General features: G+C 51.7%; 1 protein-coding gene across 1 annotated transcript; it reads right to left on the bottom strand.

Annotated features, from left to right (window-relative positions):
- Positions 1-12,430: 12,430 nt before the first annotated feature.
- Positions 12,431-16,911, bottom strand: KLK14 (kallikrein related peptidase 14). The gene is made up of 5 exons (XM_065899103.1): positions 16,872-16,911; positions 15,909-16,074; positions 14,114-14,367; positions 13,189-13,325; positions 12,431-12,586 (listed from the first exon to the last, which is right to left on the bottom strand). The coding sequence occupies exons 1-5, from the start codon at positions 16,909-16,911 to the stop codon at positions 12,431-12,433; spliced, it is 753 nt and encodes a 250-aa protein (XP_065755175.1).
- Positions 16,912-17,536: the final 625 nt, after the last annotated feature.

Below are 17,536 nucleotides of genomic sequence, written 5' to 3'. Positions count from 1 at the left end.
ACCCTCTAATCAGGTAGAAACTCTTCTTGGCTAATGACAATTAGTGAGATTTACAGTTAAATGGAGGGGGGCAGGGGCCTCAGTATGGCTCTGGAGGGAAGACCCAGGCCCTCTCCTTCTCCCCTCCTCTGCAAACTAGCCAGCAGCCCTGAGGCCAATGACGCAAGGTGATCTGGGATCTTTCCAACTCCTGTAATGAAGCCTCAGGGAGAGTGGGGCAGGTAGATACCTGGACTCCTCCCTGAGTGTTTCATGGAAGGGGCAACAGGGTGGAAGTGAGAGTCAAGGAAACCAAGGGCAGAGAGACTAAGACAGAAGAGGAGGAAAGGGAAGAGGTTTCAAAATAGGGGAGACAGGGCTGCCCTGGTGGCGCAGTGGTTGAGAGTCCGCCTGCCGATGCAGGGGGCGTGGGTTCGTGCCCCGGTCCGGGAGGATCCCACATGCCGCGGAGCAGCTGGGCCCGTGAGCCATGGCCGCTGAGCCTGCGCGTCCGGAGCCTGTGCTCCGCAACGGGAGAGGCCACAACGGTGAGCGGCCTGTGCACCACAAAATAAAAAACCAAAAACAAAATAGGGGAGACAGAGGAGTTTCCAAACTGGGATCCAAGGAAGCTTGGTTCTAATTGAAGTTTTGAAATTCAGAGCACAGGTCTTAGGAGGTCGATTTATCTAACTCCATGAAAGTTTTTTGCATAGGGACATCCACTGAGAAAGAGAGACAGGGGACAGGAAACAGAGAGAGGGAGAGTGAAAGAGACTCAGGACAGAATCCCTCTCTTTCTCCTCTTATCTTTTTATTTTTTTTTTTGGAAGTAAAATTTACATAACATAAAATCCAGCCTTCGAACCATTTTAAAGTCTACAACGCCGTGAGTTCCACTGCACTCACAGTGGTATGCTACCATCACCACCGACTAATTCCAGACCACGTTCGTCACCCCCAAAGGAGACCCCATAGCCTTTAAACTGATGTGTATCAGATGATGGATGGACAAATAAAAGGTGGTCTGTCCATGCTATGGAGTATTATTCAGCTACAAAAAGAACAAAGTACTGATGTGTGCTACACGTGGACGAACCTTGAGAACACTATGTGGAGTGAAAGAAGCCCGTCATAAAGGCCCACAAACCGTATGATCCCATTTATATGAAATATCCGGAAAAGGCCACTTGGTGGAGACAGAAAGCAGGTTAGTGGTTGCCCGGGGCGGCAGGGATAGCGGTTCTCTTTTGACACACAGACTTGCGGCTTGTGGCTTCTGGATAAAGTCAATCCCTTTTTGTAGCTGGAGACTCAAAGAGGACAGACCTCCTGCTTTCCGAAAAAGCTCTGAGCACCTTTGCCACCTCATCCAGGGAGCCCCTGGAGCGCTCAAGTCCCTGTATCTCATGCTTTCCTCTTGGGCGTCACCATGAAGCCCATTCCCTAAAGACAACTCAGGCATCCCAACACATGGGGTGATGTCTCAGGGCATGGATACCATCATAGGTGTGGAAACTGAGACACAGCTAGATGGAGCCACTTGCCCAAAGTCACACAGCTGGTAAGAGGCAGAACTGGAGTTTGAACTGAGGCAGACTGGCTCCAGGACTTGTATTGTTAATCATTATCCAAATATGTGAATGAGCAAAAGAATGACTAACTGAGGGCTTCCCTGGCAGCACAGTGGTTAAGAATCCGCCTGCCAATGCAGGAGACACGGGTTCGAGCCCTGGTCCGGGAAGATCCCACGTGCTGCGGAGCAACTAAGCCCGTGCGCCACAACTACTGAGCCCACGTGCCACAACTACTGAGCCCACGTGCCACAACTAATGAAGCCCACACGCCTAGAGCCCGTGCTCCACAACAAGAGAAGCTACCGCAATGAGAAGCCTGGGCACCGTAACCAAGAGTAGCCCCCGCTCACCGCAACTAGAGAAAGCCCGCGCACAGCGAAGAAGACCCAACACAGACAAAAATAAATAAATAAAATAAATGTTTTAAAAAGTGGGGCTGGGAGGAAGCTAAATGTCTACCTACCACTTCCTCTTGGGGTCCTCGAACAAGGCAACAAAAGATGGATGGGGGACTTCCCTGGTGGCGCAGTGGTTGAGAGTCCTCCTGCCGATGCAGGGGACGCGTGTTCGTGCCCCGGTCTGGGAAGATCCCACATGCCGCGGAGCGGCTGGGCCCGTGAGCCATGGCCGCTGAGGTTACGTGTCCGGAGCCTGTGCTCCACAACGGGAGAGGCCACAACAATGAGAGACCCGCGTACTGCAGAAAAAAAAAAGAAGGAATTATCAAAGCTGACTTGGATGACAGAATCTTTTTTTCTGTAGTCTTCAGTTTACCTTTACACCTCTCTCTCACTCTATTTCTGTTTCATTCATTCATTCATTCATTCACTCTGCAAACATTTTGCTGTGTGGGCCTGATAATCTGCCGGGAGATGCTGGGGCCACAGAATTGAATCACAACCCACAGTCCACACCCCCTCTCAGTTACTGCCTTGTTTTCCTACCATCCTTCCCAGCAACACTTCTCCCTGGAGATCTACTCACTGCTTGCACCCCATAGCCACGCCACAGTCTTTTTGGGTCTCCAGAGACTTCCATGTTGAACAATCCAACAGTCACCTGCCTGTCTCCGTCTTACTCAACCTTTGGGCAGCACTCAACATGGCCGGCCCCCCTTCTCTGGGTTTCCTTCTGGGACACCATGCATTTCTGGTTTTCCTCCTTCTCCTGACTCTCCTTCCCAGTCTCCTTCATTAATAGGCCTTTTTTTTTCTTCCCCTCCATTGGTGTCTGTACAAACAAGGGTGTTCCCAGGGCTCTGTCCTAAGCCTTGTCCTCTGCACTGATTGTATACCCCTGACAGTTTCTCCTGTCATCTGGGGCAGGTTGGTTCTCAGGTCTCTCCCCAGCTTCATTCCTGTGCATCCAACAGCCTCCTGGACAATATAAACCTACCTCACCATCTGTCCCCACCAACCTGTCCTGGTCACAGAGCTTTTAAAAACTCTTGGGGTGCCTTCCCTTGTGGCGCAGTGGTTGAGAGTCTGCCTGCCGATGCAGGGGACGTGGGTTCGTGCCCTGGTCCGGGAGGATCCCACATGCCGCAGAGCAGCTGGGCCAGTGAGCCATGGCCACTGAGCCTGTGCCTCCGGAGGCTGTGCTCCGCAACGGGAGAGGCCACAGCAGTAAGAGGCCCGCGTACTGCAAAACAAAACAAAACAAAACAAAAAGAACTCTTGGGGGCTTCCCTGGCGGTGCAGTGGTTAAGAATCTGCCTGCCAATGCAGGGGACACGGGTTCGATCCCTGATCTGGGAAGATCTCACATGCCGCGGAGAAACTACGCCCGTGCGCCACAACTACTGAGCCCACGTGCCACAACTACTGAGCCCACGTGCCACAACTACTGAAGCCTGCGTGCCTAGAGCCTGTACTCCACAACAAGAGAAGCCAACGCAGTGAGAAGCCCGCCCCCGCTCACCGCAACTAGAGAAAGCCCACGCGTAGCAACGAAGACCCAACACAGCCAAAAATAAAATAAATTAATTTATTTTAAAAAACCCAACTCTTGGAATTTCCCAAGTGGTAGGGGAAAGATGAGCCTCTTTTGCTTTTCATAATAAATCCCAGTAACCCTATGTGAGTTTATGTTAATGAAGTGACAGGATGGGGGAGGAAATGGGGGCTGGCTGGTAGGGGAACCAACCAATTGATTGGAGGGGTTGGAACTCAGAGTCCCACCTTCCGACCTCAGGGCAGGAGAGAGGCACAAAGGTCCCGGCTGGAGATGCACAACCCAGGGCCACTTGAAGGAGGGCCCCATACCCCGTTCCTGAACACCAACTATGGAAACTTCTGACTTAGGTCTGTTAAATCTACAACAGAGTCTCCTTAGGTCTCAGCAAATATAGCAGCAGGCAGCACAGGTCAAAATGCATGGCCGCGGGGCCAGTGAGCCGGACAGCAAGATGAGAAAGACCTCGGAGGTCGTGGGCAAAAAGTGTCACCTGCCATACCAGTAAACAAAGGACGTTGCAGCCATCGAGCCATCGACAGCCACTTCAGCCACCGAGGACTGTGCGCCCTGCCGGGATTCAGGATGGAGAAAAACAGGATACCGGCCCTGCACAGCTGAGGTGTACATCAAAGGAATGATTTCAATGAGTCCAGACTCTGGCATCTTCCCATACATAGAAAAGCATGAAATTCATTCACTGGAGATGCTTGTTTGTTGACTTTCTTTAATGAACGGTAATCTCTTGATGTTCCCGACTATCTGGCTTTTGTTGCTAAAGCTCCAGTATATATCCTGGTTCCTCCCTTATCTTTGAAGCTGTCCCTCAGAGCTCTCTCCCGGGCTTAAGTCCTCAGCATGTCTGCTGAATAAAACATAATTCCCACCTTTTAGGTTGTGCGTTTTTTATTCAGTGGACAAGGTGGTGGTCCCATCTAGACCCCCACTCACAGTGCCAACTGTGGTCACCCCACAGGGACAGAAAGGACCCTTTGCTGCAGCTGTGGCGTTATTTTGTTTGATTCTTTTGGGTGGGGGGCCGGGGGGCACGCACCGTGCAGCATGTGAGATCTTGATTCCCTGATCAGGGATCAAACCTGCACCCTCCTGCAGTGAAAGCATGGAGTCCCGACTACTGGACCGCCAGGGGAGTCCCCATGTGGGGTATCACGAATCATGACATCTGAACCAATTCTTGGATGGCGGAGTCCATCCTATTTCTGTGGGATGGCTACATTATCCTTCATTATCCCTTCCTCCAAAAAAACCTGACCTGGGTCTCCGGCCTCTCCAACCCTCTCACAGCCTGTCTGCTTCTTTCATCTTAGCATTGAATTTGTTAGAATGGAACTGCGGGCTTACATGCATATCGTTCCCGTTTGCCTGGTAAGTCCAGCCTCGTCCCTTAAACAAGGCCTCCCAAATCGGGCAGTGGCTCAGCATGGTCTGGACCCTCCTTCCAGACTTGAGGGGGATGCCCCTGAGGAGGGTCTCAGAAGAGAAATGCAGGAATGTGTCTCCGTCAGCCTGGATGGATTCAACTCACTGGTGGATTTTCCTTAGTCTAGGTCTACGCTTCTGTAAAATGGGGAGCCGACATTTCCCCAACCGGGGCCTTGGGGAAATGACATGAAAGGGCTTTATCTGCTGGACCAAAGACAGGAAGTATTGTTATCTCTTTGACTCTCCTCTCTCTGCTTTGTTCTCTTCCCCAGTCTTTTCACCTCCTCTCTCCCTCCACCAGCCTCCAAATTCCTTCCTGCCCAGGATTTTAAAACTCCCCTGGGTAAAAACAGGGAGGAGAGGACGTGTGGCTGCAAAGTCCCTGGAGACGGCAGGGAGGAGGGTGGTCTGAGAAGCCTGCCACCTGGCTGGCCTTCTTGAATTAAGGTCTTGTTGGCAGTCAGAATCTCCATCTCAGTTATGTCATTATTTCCTGTTCCACAGGAAGGATTTGGGCGGCTACCTCTCATTCTCTCAAATACACAGCTGCCACCCAAGGTGTCTTGCTCCGGCACTGGGGCCTTGGAAGGAAGCATAGCAGTGACATCAATAATAAGAACAGCAATAATACTAATGAGAGCAACCACTTAGCAAGCGTTCGCTCAGTACCGGGCGTTCTCCTTAGTGAGCGCTCTCACATACTAACTCAGTCCTCCCAAGAACCCGCTGAAGTAGGTTCTATTTTGTTTAAGTTTATTCATTTACTGAGAGACTCCTTAATCCTCAGATGGAGGGAACCGAATTCGTTGCTGGCACCTTATCATTAGCACAAGGCCCTTCTTTTTTTTTCTTTAATTATTTATTTTTGGCTGCCCTGGGTCTTTGTTGCCGCGCGCGGGCTTTCTCTAGTTGCGGTGAGCGGGGGCTGCTCTTCATTGCGGTGCGCGGGCCATAAGAAGCGCTAAAATGAACTAAACGGGCTTATTCTGTATGGAGGGGAGAGAATTGTACTCCCACCTGACAAAACTCACTTGCACGGTTATGGACGAGAATTATTTGCCCTACTATCCACTATTTATCATTTACAGAGTTGTGAAGTAGCTCAAAGACGGTAAAAGAAGCTGAGACCCCATAGAATCAGATAACCCACCTCGTTTTCCATTGATGACATCTGTTGGGTCCATCTTAAAGTCTTTCACAGTTTTTCCCTACACTAGGAAGAAAAGTTTGTGGTCGGGTTTAAGATGGTGGTTGGTGTGGGGGGAGGGGCTCTGATGACTACACTGGGAACGCAGGTGAGTTTGGGGAAGAGAATGGACCTGGGGTGAGGATGGGGTTGGAGTTGGTTTTGGGGATAGAATTAAGCTGTAGATGGGAGGGATCTGGGGATAATGTTGTTGACAGAGTCCAGTTGGGTTGGGGCTGGAGATGAGGCCAAGATTGAGTATTTGGGTGGGGAGGTGTTGAAATACAGTTGAGTTGGTGTTGTACGTTGACATTGTTAATGAGCGCTAGATGTGAGGTCCGGTATCTGCGTCAGGGTAGGGTTTTGGTAGGAGTGTGCTGGGTCATAGCTGTGAGTGCCTCTCAAGGTGACAGAAAGGCCACTGTCCTTCCCCACCTTGGAATTACCCCACTTCCCAGGACTGGACCCAGAGTAGGGACCGAGTTCACTCTTTCTGAGTTGAGTTGGGTTCAGGCTGAGTGGCAGGAGGGAGGATGCGGGTTAAGTGAGGTGACAGGTTTGTGTGGGAAGTCGGGGAACCTGTGCTCCTTTGTGGCCTAGGTCCACACTTCCAGAAAAAGCCTTTCTCCCTTGGGAACGGCTGGAACTTGCAGTGGGGTGGCTGTCTTGGGTATTTGTTGAGGGGTGAGTACCAGGTCAACACTGACAGTAGGGCTAATGATTGGCTGGCTCTTGTTGAAGTGAGGTCATGGACCCACCAAGAGTTGGGGGTATTCTAGCCCCTCACTTGATCAATAAGGCAACTGGAGCCCACGGAGTTCAGTGAGTAGCTGAAAGTCACATGCCAGTTAGACCAAATCCAGGGGTACTGTCGCATAGATCAGGGTCTGTCGCCCTCAGAGAGAAGGGCTAGAGCAAGAAAGAAAAAGGACTAGAAAAAGAGACAGTGTTCCTAGTGGTTCAGAGCTGAGTTCAAGTGACACGGCCACTCTGTGCCTCCGTAAAATGGCACTAACCATAGCACCTGCCTCACAGAGCAGGGTTAAATGAGTTCATATTTGAAGGTGCTTAGAGAAGAGTTTGACACAAACCAGAGGCCACAAACATGCTTGTTAAATAAGTAAAGCTGGAGATGGAGGCAGCCTGAGGTTCCCGGGGGCCCCCACCCTATAGCTTGGCTTCAAGATGAGGTTCTTTGTCAAGCAGGAACTGGAAGTTCCGGTTGGAAGTGCTGGCTGGGATGAGAAAGTTGGCCCTACACCCATGCCCAGAGCAGAGGCCCTGATGCAAACGCGAAGGGATGGGGAGGCTAAGAGAGACCCAAAGGGATAAATACACAGAGAGAGAAAAACAAGGTGGATGGGAGAGAGCAGAGGAAATGCAGGGAGAGACAAAGGCAAGACGATGGAAGAGGTAGAAAGAGAGACGCCTGGGGAGAAATCAGACTTGGTCTTTTGCTCTGTCTATGCTCACTCCCTCGGTGATCTCATCTGCTCCTGTGGCTTTAGATACCATCTACGTGCTGATGGCTCCCAGATGTTATGTCTCCAGCCAGACCTTGCTCTTAAACTCTCACCTTGACATCCAACCTCCTACTCAATAGATTCACGTTCAAAACCAGACTCTTGTCCTTCACCCCTCTCATGTTCCAAATGGGCTCCTCCTACAGTCTTGATCGTCTCAGTAAATAGTTTCTTCGTCCTTTCATTCCTCAGCCCAAACCTCAGTCTCGCCCTTGAATTCCTTTTCTCACACACCACACATCCATTGTGTTACCGAACCCTGCCAGCGCTGCCTTCAAGATAGATCCAGAATCGGACCATTTCTCAACATCTTCCATCCTCGCCACCCTGGTCCCTCCCAGCCGCCATGATCTCTTATCTGGATTATCGCAAGCTTCTTATCTGGTCTCCCTCTTTTTGTCCTTGTCCGCCTACACTGTTTACACAGAGCTGCCAGAGTGACGTTTTATTATAAAATGTAAGTCAGGGCAGGCCACGCCTCTTCTGGAAAGCCCACAGTGCCTCCCACCTCCCTCAGAGTGAAAGTCAGGTTTCCTTATGGTGGCCAACAAGGCTCCAGACCATCTGGCCCCAGTGGTCCTCTGATGTCACCTACCGCTTCCTCTTCTCCTGCCCCTCTCATGTCAGGCACAATCCCGTCTCAGAACTTTAGTACTTTGATTCCCACTCCTGGACCCCTCTTCCAAACCAGATGTCTGCCTGGTTTCTTCCATTCTTGTCATCCTCTCCATGAAGACTTCCTTGACCACTGTAGTTGGAGATCCCTGAGGTGGGTTCAGGGAATTACTAGAAGGACTCACAGAACTCGGAAAACTCCTGCACTCATGATTTTGGTTTATTACAGCAAAATAAAAAGACACATGGGGCCAAGTCCAGGAGAGACCAGGCACGAACATCCAGTTGACCTCTCCCAGAGGAGTCGTATAGACAGCACTTACTTTGCCCAGCAACAACGTGCGACAACACGTACAGAGGATTGCCCACCAGGAAAGTCCACCTGAGCCTTGGTGTCTATGTTTTTTATTGGGGGTCAGCCACATAGGCACATGGCTGTCTGCCTGCATGGCTGACCTTAGTGTCCAGCTCCTTCTCAGGTCAAATATGCCCCAAGACCTCCATCACAAATCATCCTATTAGGATAGACTATCTGGCACGGCCCAAGGCCCCCAGGTACAGAAAGACACTGTTATTAGGTAGAATATTACAAAGGCTTAGAGGTTATCTCCCAGATGCTAGGCAAGGGCCTAACTTTTTTCTGTAATATGCAGGGTTTGGACAACATAGCCCTGCTGAGTTAACCACACACTGCATAACCCACTTAAAATTATAACCTTCCGGGCTTCCCTGGTGGCGCGGTGGTTGAGAGTCCGCCTGCCGATGCAGGGGACACGGGTTCGTGCCCCGGTCCGGGAAGATCCCACATGCCGCGGAGCGGCTGGGCCCGTGAGCCATGGCCGCTGAGCCTGCGCGTCCGGAGCCTGTGCTCCACAACGGGAGAGGCCACAACAGTGAGAGGCCCGCGTACCACAAAAAAAAAAAAAAAAAAAAATTATAACCTTCCTCTGACATTCTCTATCCCCTTACTCTGCTTTACTTTTCTCCAAAGCACTTGCTCCCATCTGTAACATTTAATGGTTTTTTTTGGCAGTGCCATGAGGCTTGCAGGATCTTAGTTCCCCGACCAGGGATCGAACCTGGGCCATGGCAGTGAAAGTGCTGGGCCCTAACCACTGGACTGCCAGGGAATTCCCAATATTTCATGTTTTACTCATTTACTTGTCCCTTGTTTGCCTCACCTCCAGAAGTGAGTTCCCCGAGGGCAACAATATTATCTGCCTTGTTCCTAGAGCAGTAACTGGCACCTAACAGGATTCAGTAAACATTTGCTGAATGAATGAATGAGCGACAGGCATTTTTGAGGGTGTGGAGAGATATGAATCCTTCTTATCCGGGCAGAAACTTGCCAGTACTTGGTGAAATTGATTAAAAGTACGGCTTTTTGGCCCAGTGGTTCTGCTTCTATGGTATTCCAGAGAAGTCTTCTCTAGTTATATAAGGGGCCTGCCCCCAAATGGTCAGTGCAGTATTGCTTGGGTAGTAGAAGGAAACTAGGTGTCCATCACTGGCGGACTGGGTCGTTAAACATGGTGGATGTATACCACGGAGTGGTATTTCTCAAACTCTAATAAGCATTGAGACCCCTGGGGGTCTTGTTAAAATTCAGTTGGTCTGGGGTGGGGTCCAAGACTCTGACTTCTAATAAGCCCCAGATAATTCTGTTACTGCTGTCCCCTGGACCACACTAGGAGCAAGGGTATAGACTCAAGCAGTCCTGTCCAACAGAACTTTCTGCCATGATGGAAATCTATTTATCTGTGCTGTCCAATATGGCAGCCACCAGCCACATACGGTTATAGAGCGTCAGAAATGTGGCGAGTTCGACCGAGGAATGGAATTGTAATGCATATTCAATCTAGATAATTTTAGTTTAAAAATTAAATGACCACATGTGGCTAGCGGCTACCATCTTGGACAACACAGGTTGAGAAAACACCAACACCGTGGCAGTGAGCAGTAATAAACCAGATGGGCAGACAGCAACATGGATAGGCTGTTAACACAGTATTTTGGCGTGAAATAACGTCACATCACCTTTGGTGGAATAAGGTCGCCTATTTAATACTGAAACCTGACTCCTCACCCACACCCACCTGCCTTCACACCCTATTGCATCAATCTGAAATGCCTCCGTTGTATTGGCACTATTATTTTGTATACCACTGAGAAAGAAAAAGGAGCCATCGATGAAATGAGGGCGTAATGCTAAGACATAACACTCAGCTAATTATAAGATGCCTCCCGCTTACGGAGGTTGTAAAAACGGGAAACGGATATGCATCTAAGAAGCAATAACATAGGGTACGTAACCATCACAGCTGGGAATATGAGTTGGAAATCAGATTAAAGATTACTTTAATCTAAACTATTTTTACTTAGCTTTATAGTAGGATGCAGGCCAAGAATTATAGGGTGGTCCGTGTCTTCATCTCTCTGGGGGCTCAGAGCTACTCAAGTACACAGCTGCTTTCAACTCCTTTCCTCCGCAGAGCTTGGGTGGTTGCCACACATGACAGCCAAGGTGTGTCTGTATCACCATGACAGAAGGTGCAGTCCCCACTTCCCAGCAATCTTCTTTTTGTTTTTTTAATGCTGCATTGTGTCTTTGTTGCTGCGCTCGGGCTTTCTCTAGTTGCGGCGAGCGGGGGCTACTCTTCGTTGCGGTGCGCGGGCTTCTCATTGCGGTGGCTTCTCTTGCTGCGGAGTACGGGCTCTAGGCATGTGGGCTTCGATAGTTGTAGATCGTGGCTCTAGAGCGCAGGCTCAGTAGTTGTGGCCCTGGGGCTTCGTTGCTCTGCGGCATGTAGGATCTTCCCGGAACAGGCATCGAACCCATGTCCCCTGCATTGGCAGGCAGATTTTTAACCACTGTGCCATCAGGGAAGTCCCCCCAGCAATCGTGTTTTCCCCTCTTTTTTCTTTTTCTTAATTGAAGTATAGTTGCTGTAAAATATTATATCATTTCCAGGTATACAATATAGTGATTCACAATTTTTAAAGGTTATGCTCCATTTATAGTTTTATAAAATATTGGCTATATTCACCCCAGCAATCTTTCATGTGGGATCTTCCCGGACCGGGGCACGAACCCGTGTCCCCTGCATCGGCAGGCGGACTCTCAACCACTGCGCCACCGGGGAAGCCCTCTACTTTGCTTTTAAATTATGTTTACTGTTTCTTGTCTGTGACCTGCTAGAATGCAAGCTCTGTGACGAGAAACATTTAGATTTATCTGGCTCGTTCTCAGCCCTACTTCCAGTACCTAGAACCGTGCCTGGCGCATAGTAGGTACCCAGTAAATAGACCAATGCCTGGTGCATAGTAGGTGCCCAATAAGTAGACCAATGCCTTGCACGCAGTAGGTGTCTGATAAATAATCGTTCTTGAATGAAAATAAGAAAGAGAATGAGATTCATAACACAATGGTTTTGTGTAAATTAGAAGCAACACAATGTGACAATGCATGTGTTCCAAGGATGCAGGGTATTCAAGGCCATCCGTGTTGATGCCTTTGGGGAGGGAGGGGAACCAGAGCCGGGGATGACAAATGGAAATAAATAAAACGAGAGCAGAGCTCTCAGGACCTGAGTGTGATTAACTCAACTGTCTCCTCACCTGAGATCTGATTAGGGAAACAAGGATCTCTTCACTTCCATAGTGTTTTCCAGGAAACAAGCTAGGTCTTTGCCCTCCCAGTCCGGGACCTCAGCAGTCCCTGCTCAGGGTCGCAGCGCAAGGCTGGGGCGCTCCCTTCTGCCACACCAAGTACAGTGGATGGTGAGGGGGCAGACCCCCAGGGGACACCACGCACTCTTGGAACATGGCTCCTGGCTGGGCACGATTGGACCTGTGTGTGCATATCTGTCGGGTGGATTAAATGAATGGAGAATGGAATTTAGGATTGTTAAAGTTTTATTAGTAGTATTTCCCTGGTTTTTACAGACACTAAGAATTTTGAAAATTGTCTTCTTCGGAATATGGCGCCAGTGCAGTGCCTTTGCCTTCACACTCCTGCTCTGTGTGTCTCAGGGGCACCTTGAATAATGACGGGGATGTGGTGGGGTGCAGAGAGAACCCCTGAAGGAACTGCTCTGGGAAAGAAGAGCAGGGTCTTGGGGAGCATGTGGGCAGGTGATATTCCGTAACACCAGCTAAGATCTGCTCTGTATGGTCTCCTGGATCCAGGTTTGGTACTTGCACAGGTTGGTATAGACGCTGGGGTAACCAGGCTGGGCACAGTTCTCCATCCCCCAGGACACGAGGCCCTGGAGCTCTCCTCTGCACACCAAGGGCCCCCCGGAGTCACCCTGAGGGGGAGAGACAGAGATGGAGACATCCACAGACAGATGACCAGAGCCGTGGGCATGGAGAACCCGAGAGGCAAAGATGGGATGGGGGTGGGCTGAGACCCCTGGGCAGGGGCTCTAGAGATCTCAGCCCCTGGGCGTTGGGGTCGCTGGTTCCCACTCTGTCTCTGTCCCTTGGGCCCCTCTTCATCTTAGCTCTGTCTCTAGAAAACTATGTGTGTGTTTCCGCATCCCCTGTCTCTGGAGCCATTGCTCAGGGATGGATTAAGATCTCTAGAGGACCTGAGCCCGGCTTTCCAGGTACCTGTATGTGATGATGGCAATGACAGTGGTGATCAGAGCTCTGTGCTCTCTCCATGGACTAGCTCATCTCATTCCACCGACTAAGACCTGCTACCCCCACGGGACAGATGAGGAAATTGAGGTCCGGTACCCAAGGGCGAACGGTGTGGAGGCAGCCCGGCTATTACAACCTCTCTCGTTCTCTGTGTGTGTGGAGTTGGGGGGGTGTGGGCTCCCCGATCGTCATGTTCCTGCGGTCCTTTGGTACCTAAGTCCCTGCTCCAGACAATCCCGCTGTCCATGCTCTCGCTGGGCCTCACCTGACAAGAGTTCTTCCCACCTTGGGGGACCCCTGCACAGATCATGCCAGCGGTGATGGCTCCAGGATAGGCCCACTGACAATCCTGGCCCGAGGAGATGTTGATGTTCACGCATTGCAGAAACTTGGGGAACCTGGCTGCAGGGACACCGAGGGGTTACAATGGAGTCTACCCTCCACCGAGACCCAGGAGTCAGGGCCTGAGCCCCTCCCCCCTCAGACCCAGGATCCAGGCCCCCGGCCCCTCCCCCCTCAGACCCAGGATCCAGACCCCCGGCCCCTCCTCCCTCAGACCCAGGAGTCCAGACCCCCGGCCCCTCCCCCCTCAGACCCAGGATCCAGGCCCCCGGCCCCTCCCCCCTCAGACCCAGGGTTCCAGGTCCCAGGCCCATCCTCCCTCAGACCCAGGAGTCCAGACCCCCAGCCCCTCCCACCTCAGACCCAGGATACAGGCCCTCAGCCCCTCCTCCCTCAGACCCAGGGTTCCAGACCCCCAGCCCCTCCTCCCTCAGACCCAGGAGTCCAGACCCCCGGCCCCTCCTCCCTCAGACCCAGGAGTCCCCGCCCCTAATCCCTCCTCCCTCAGACCCAGGGGTCCAGGCCCCCAGCCCCTCCTCCCTGGGACCCGGATGTCCAGCCCCCAACCCCTCCTCCCTCAAACCCAGAGTCCAGGCCCCCAGCCCCTCCTCCCTCAGACCCAGGAGTCCCCGCCCCTAATCCCTCTTCCCTCAGACCCAGGGGTCCCCGCCCCCAACCCCTCCTCCCTCAAACCCAGAGTCCAGACCCCCAGCCCCTCCTCCCTCAGACCCAGGAGTCCAGACCCCCAGCCCCTCCCCACTCAGACCCAGGATCCAGGCCCCCGGCCCCTCCCCCCTCAGCCCCAGGACGCAGACTCCCGCCCCTCTTTCCTGACGCAGGACTCTCACCGTTGGGACTGGATATTGTGCCCCAGCCCGACACGAGGCAGGAAGTCCCTGCGCTGGCACAGGAGCTGGCCAAGGCGATGGGCCTCACTGCCTTCCGCAGCCGAGCGGGCCGCTCCAGCTGTAGCAGCATCAGGTCGTTTTCGATGGTCCAGGGGTTGTACTGGGGGTGTGGCACCTGGCGGACCACACGCAGCACCTGCTGTGTTACCTCCCAAATCCTCAGGTTGTGCTTTCCCAGGGCAACTCGAAGGTTCCTGGCCCATGACCCCCAAGAGTAGTGCCGCTCAGGATCTGACCTGGAGGCCTCTCCCCACCCTCCAGCGATGCTCCCTTCCCTGGTGATGAGTTTGCCTCCAGTCTAACCCTCCCTCTAACTGCAGGCTGAGTGCCTCCTGGCATCCTGTACACTTTCCCCCAGCCTCGGCTTTCTCTCTGGACCTGATCCTACCATTCTCCCCTTCCCCCTGTGGACCGCACTTTGCCTTCTCACTTGGGTACCAGGTGATGGTTGAGTGGTCTTGTCTCTGTCCTAGGGTCTGCACCTGGATCAATACTCTGAGTTCTAAGTGAGACTCTGGGCTGTGGCTCTAGATCAGAATTGATATTCTGGAGTGTCCGTTCCAGTTACTCCATTGCTTCAGGGAGGCTCCATTCCAGTTCTAGCCTGGCCTTTGGACTCCACACATCCGGAACTTTTGACTCTAAGCCAGGAGCTGGGTTCTAGATTGAATCTGGACCATAGCACACTTTCTAGATACTGGTGTGAGCTCCAGTTTCTAGGTTGAGTTCTGGGTTCTTGATTAAGCTCTAGTTTATGACCTGGGTTGTAGACAACGGTTTGAGCTCTGTGCTCCAGTTGGGCTCAGGGCTCTAAACGCTGGTCTGCATTCTTGATTCTAGGTTGGGTTCTGTCTTGGATCAAATTACAGGTGATAGTCTGGGCTCTTGGTTCTAGACTCTGGTCTGAGCCCTTGACCTCAGGCCAGGCTCTGGGTTCTAGATGGAGCTCCAGGTTATGGTCAGGATCCCAGGTTCCAGATGTTGGCTCCCATTCTAGGGTCTGGGCCCTAGGTTCTACACTGAACTTTAGTTTATGACATTATATCTGGTTTATGGGCACTGGGTGAGCTTTTACCTGGACTTTGACTTCTAGTCTGGGGTCTGAGGTCCAGGTTTCAGTCTAGAATATGAGAAGGGCTCTGGGTTCAATATGAAGCTTTGGATTATGGTCTCCATTCTGGGATGTAGATGGTGGGTTGAGGTCTGGGTTCTAGGCTGCTCAGAGAGGAGCTGTAGACTAGACTCTGGATTAAATGTTGGATCTAGAACAAGCTTCAGGTTCTGTCTTTATCTTATGCTCTGAGCTGTACGCAGGTTTCTGGACTTATGGCTGGACTGTGGGTTCTGAACCTGACTCTAGATTCCAGGCAGTGTTCTGAGGGGAGTCCTGAGTTTCTGAAGGTAGACTGTGTGCAGAATTCAACCACTCCTCTGGAACAGACTCCTAATCTTAGTCTCTATGTAGAGCTTGGCCTCTGGATGGATCTCAGGTTATGTGTTAGATTCTAGATTCTGTGTGGGACTCTAAGCTTGTGTATGGGTTCTAAACGGTTGATCTGCTTTTAGAATCTAAACTGAGTTCAAGATTTATGACTGGATTCCACGTTCTGAGCCGGGTCTCTTGTTCTAAGCTCTTATCTAGACCCCAAACCAGGGTCCAGCTACTACACTGGGTTCTACACAGGGCTAGACTCTGGAATTCACTTGGCAGGAGAATAAAGAGGGATTCACTCACGGATGGGCGCAGTGAGCAGCAGTGATGACCCATTCGTCAGACAGCAGGGACCCTCCACAGAGAAAACTACGGTGGGGACCTGCCAGTAGGGCTGCCTGCCATGGTTGGGAGTTCCGGATGCAACTGGAGCCACCGATTATCTTGTCCCCTTGGTTCTGTGCCATGGCTAGGAGAAGGCAAGGGTGAGGTGGAGTGGGGAAGGTAGATGAACAAATGCTCTCCATCTACCCCCAACTCTCTAGGATATCTGGAATCCACAAATCCCCCCTTTTCTGCCTAATCCTTAAACCACCCACCTTTATCTACCCCACCCTACATGAGATATGCCCAACACTGCCCCCATTATTGTCCCAACATAACCAGGGAATTTTCTGACACCCCCCCACCTCCAGGGCCACCTCATCCAGGGTCCTGATACAGCTATTACGCTTGACTCTGCTTTTCCATGAATACTTTCTGTCATCACTTCTCACAGTACAGCACAGTTCCACCCAGTAATCCTCCAACGCCTTCAGGGAGCTCCCTGTCCCTTCCCCAAACTCCTCACTCAATGTGACCCCCCAGGATCCACTATCTCTCCCCACACCCACTCTCCCTGCCGGGAGCTCAGCATCCCATCATCATTCCCACCATCATTTCTGGCAACACGTTGTCTTTCCCGTATTAGTTCTTCCCTAACACAATCAAGAAGTGTCCTGCTGTCCTTTCTAATAAGACCCAGTCAAGACCTGATAGTTTTTCTCAATTCCTCTTTTATTTCTCCCCGTCTCCTACAACCCCCTGGACCCTGCAACCTCCTAATACCTCCACAACTTAGAACTTAGGCACCCCCTCCAGCGTGCTCCTCAGCCATGATCCCCAAACTGCTCCCTGCCCCTTCTCATCAGGTCATCTGTGAGCACATCGGGTCCCCAGGACACTTCCCCATCTCTTCTCAGAGTCCAGGCCCCACTGCCGTCTTACCTACAGCCAAGATCTGAAGTGCTGTCAGCAGGAAGAACATTCTGAGGGCTGGGGGTTGGATTCTGGCAGATGTAGAGAGAAAGTGAGGGTTAAGGAGGCTGCGAGAGACCCAGAAGTTATAGGTCAGAGACAGAGCGTCTTAGACAGAGACTAAGACCTTAGAGACATGGATGAGGGACAGAATAGAGGCCAGAAACCAGGAGGGCAGGGTCTGGGGGCTCCTTGGTGGCTGGAGAGAGGATGCTGAGATGGGTTCAGGTCCTGCCCTGATGTCTCCTGTCTGGAGGAGTGAGGAAGATGTCTTACTTCCTTGTCACTCATGGAGGCCTTTTATCTCTGGTCTGAGTAGCTGGTGCTTCTCCTCCACCCTTCTGACTTTTTTTTTTTTTTATTGCCTACTTCCCATTCCAGGATAGGCTGCCCCATCTCTTCTCTCTCCTCTCTCACCAGAGAAGTAGTCCCAACTGTTAATGAGAACCCGCCTGCCTGGTAGGTGAAGGTGTTGCAATCTGGAAGGAATCCAGGGAGGGGGACCCCAGGGCAGGGTGGACGGGGTGGGGGTGGGAGAGAGTCCGAGAGGGAGGGACAGAGACAGAGAGAAGGGCTGCCATGGGAGGAGAGAGAATCTAGGAAATGTGAGAGAAGTAGCATATGAAGGTGGAGAG

Source organism: Phocoena phocoena, chromosome 20, assembly GCF_963924675.1.
Source record: "Phocoena phocoena chromosome 20, mPhoPho1.1, whole genome shotgun sequence".
NCBI classification, from domain to species: domain Eukaryota; kingdom Metazoa; phylum Chordata; class Mammalia; order Artiodactyla; family Phocoenidae; genus Phocoena; species Phocoena phocoena.
This window is presented reverse-complemented; position numbering and strand designations above follow the sequence as displayed.

Excerpts from the sequence above, each read along its gene's own strand:
- KLK14 (XM_065899103.1), bottom strand. The coding sequence starts at position 16,911 with ATGTTCTTCCTGCTGACAGCACTTCAGATCTTGGCTGTAG. Across the intron at positions 16,075-16,871 it reads ACTTCAGATCTTGGCTGTAG|CCATGGCACAGAACCAAGGG; the intron begins GTAAGACGGCAG and ends GCCTTCTCCTAG. Across the intron at positions 12,587-13,188 it reads GTGGGAAGAACTCTTGTCAG|GGTGACTCCGGGGGGCCCTT; the intron begins GTGAGGCCCAGC and ends TCTCCCCCTCAG.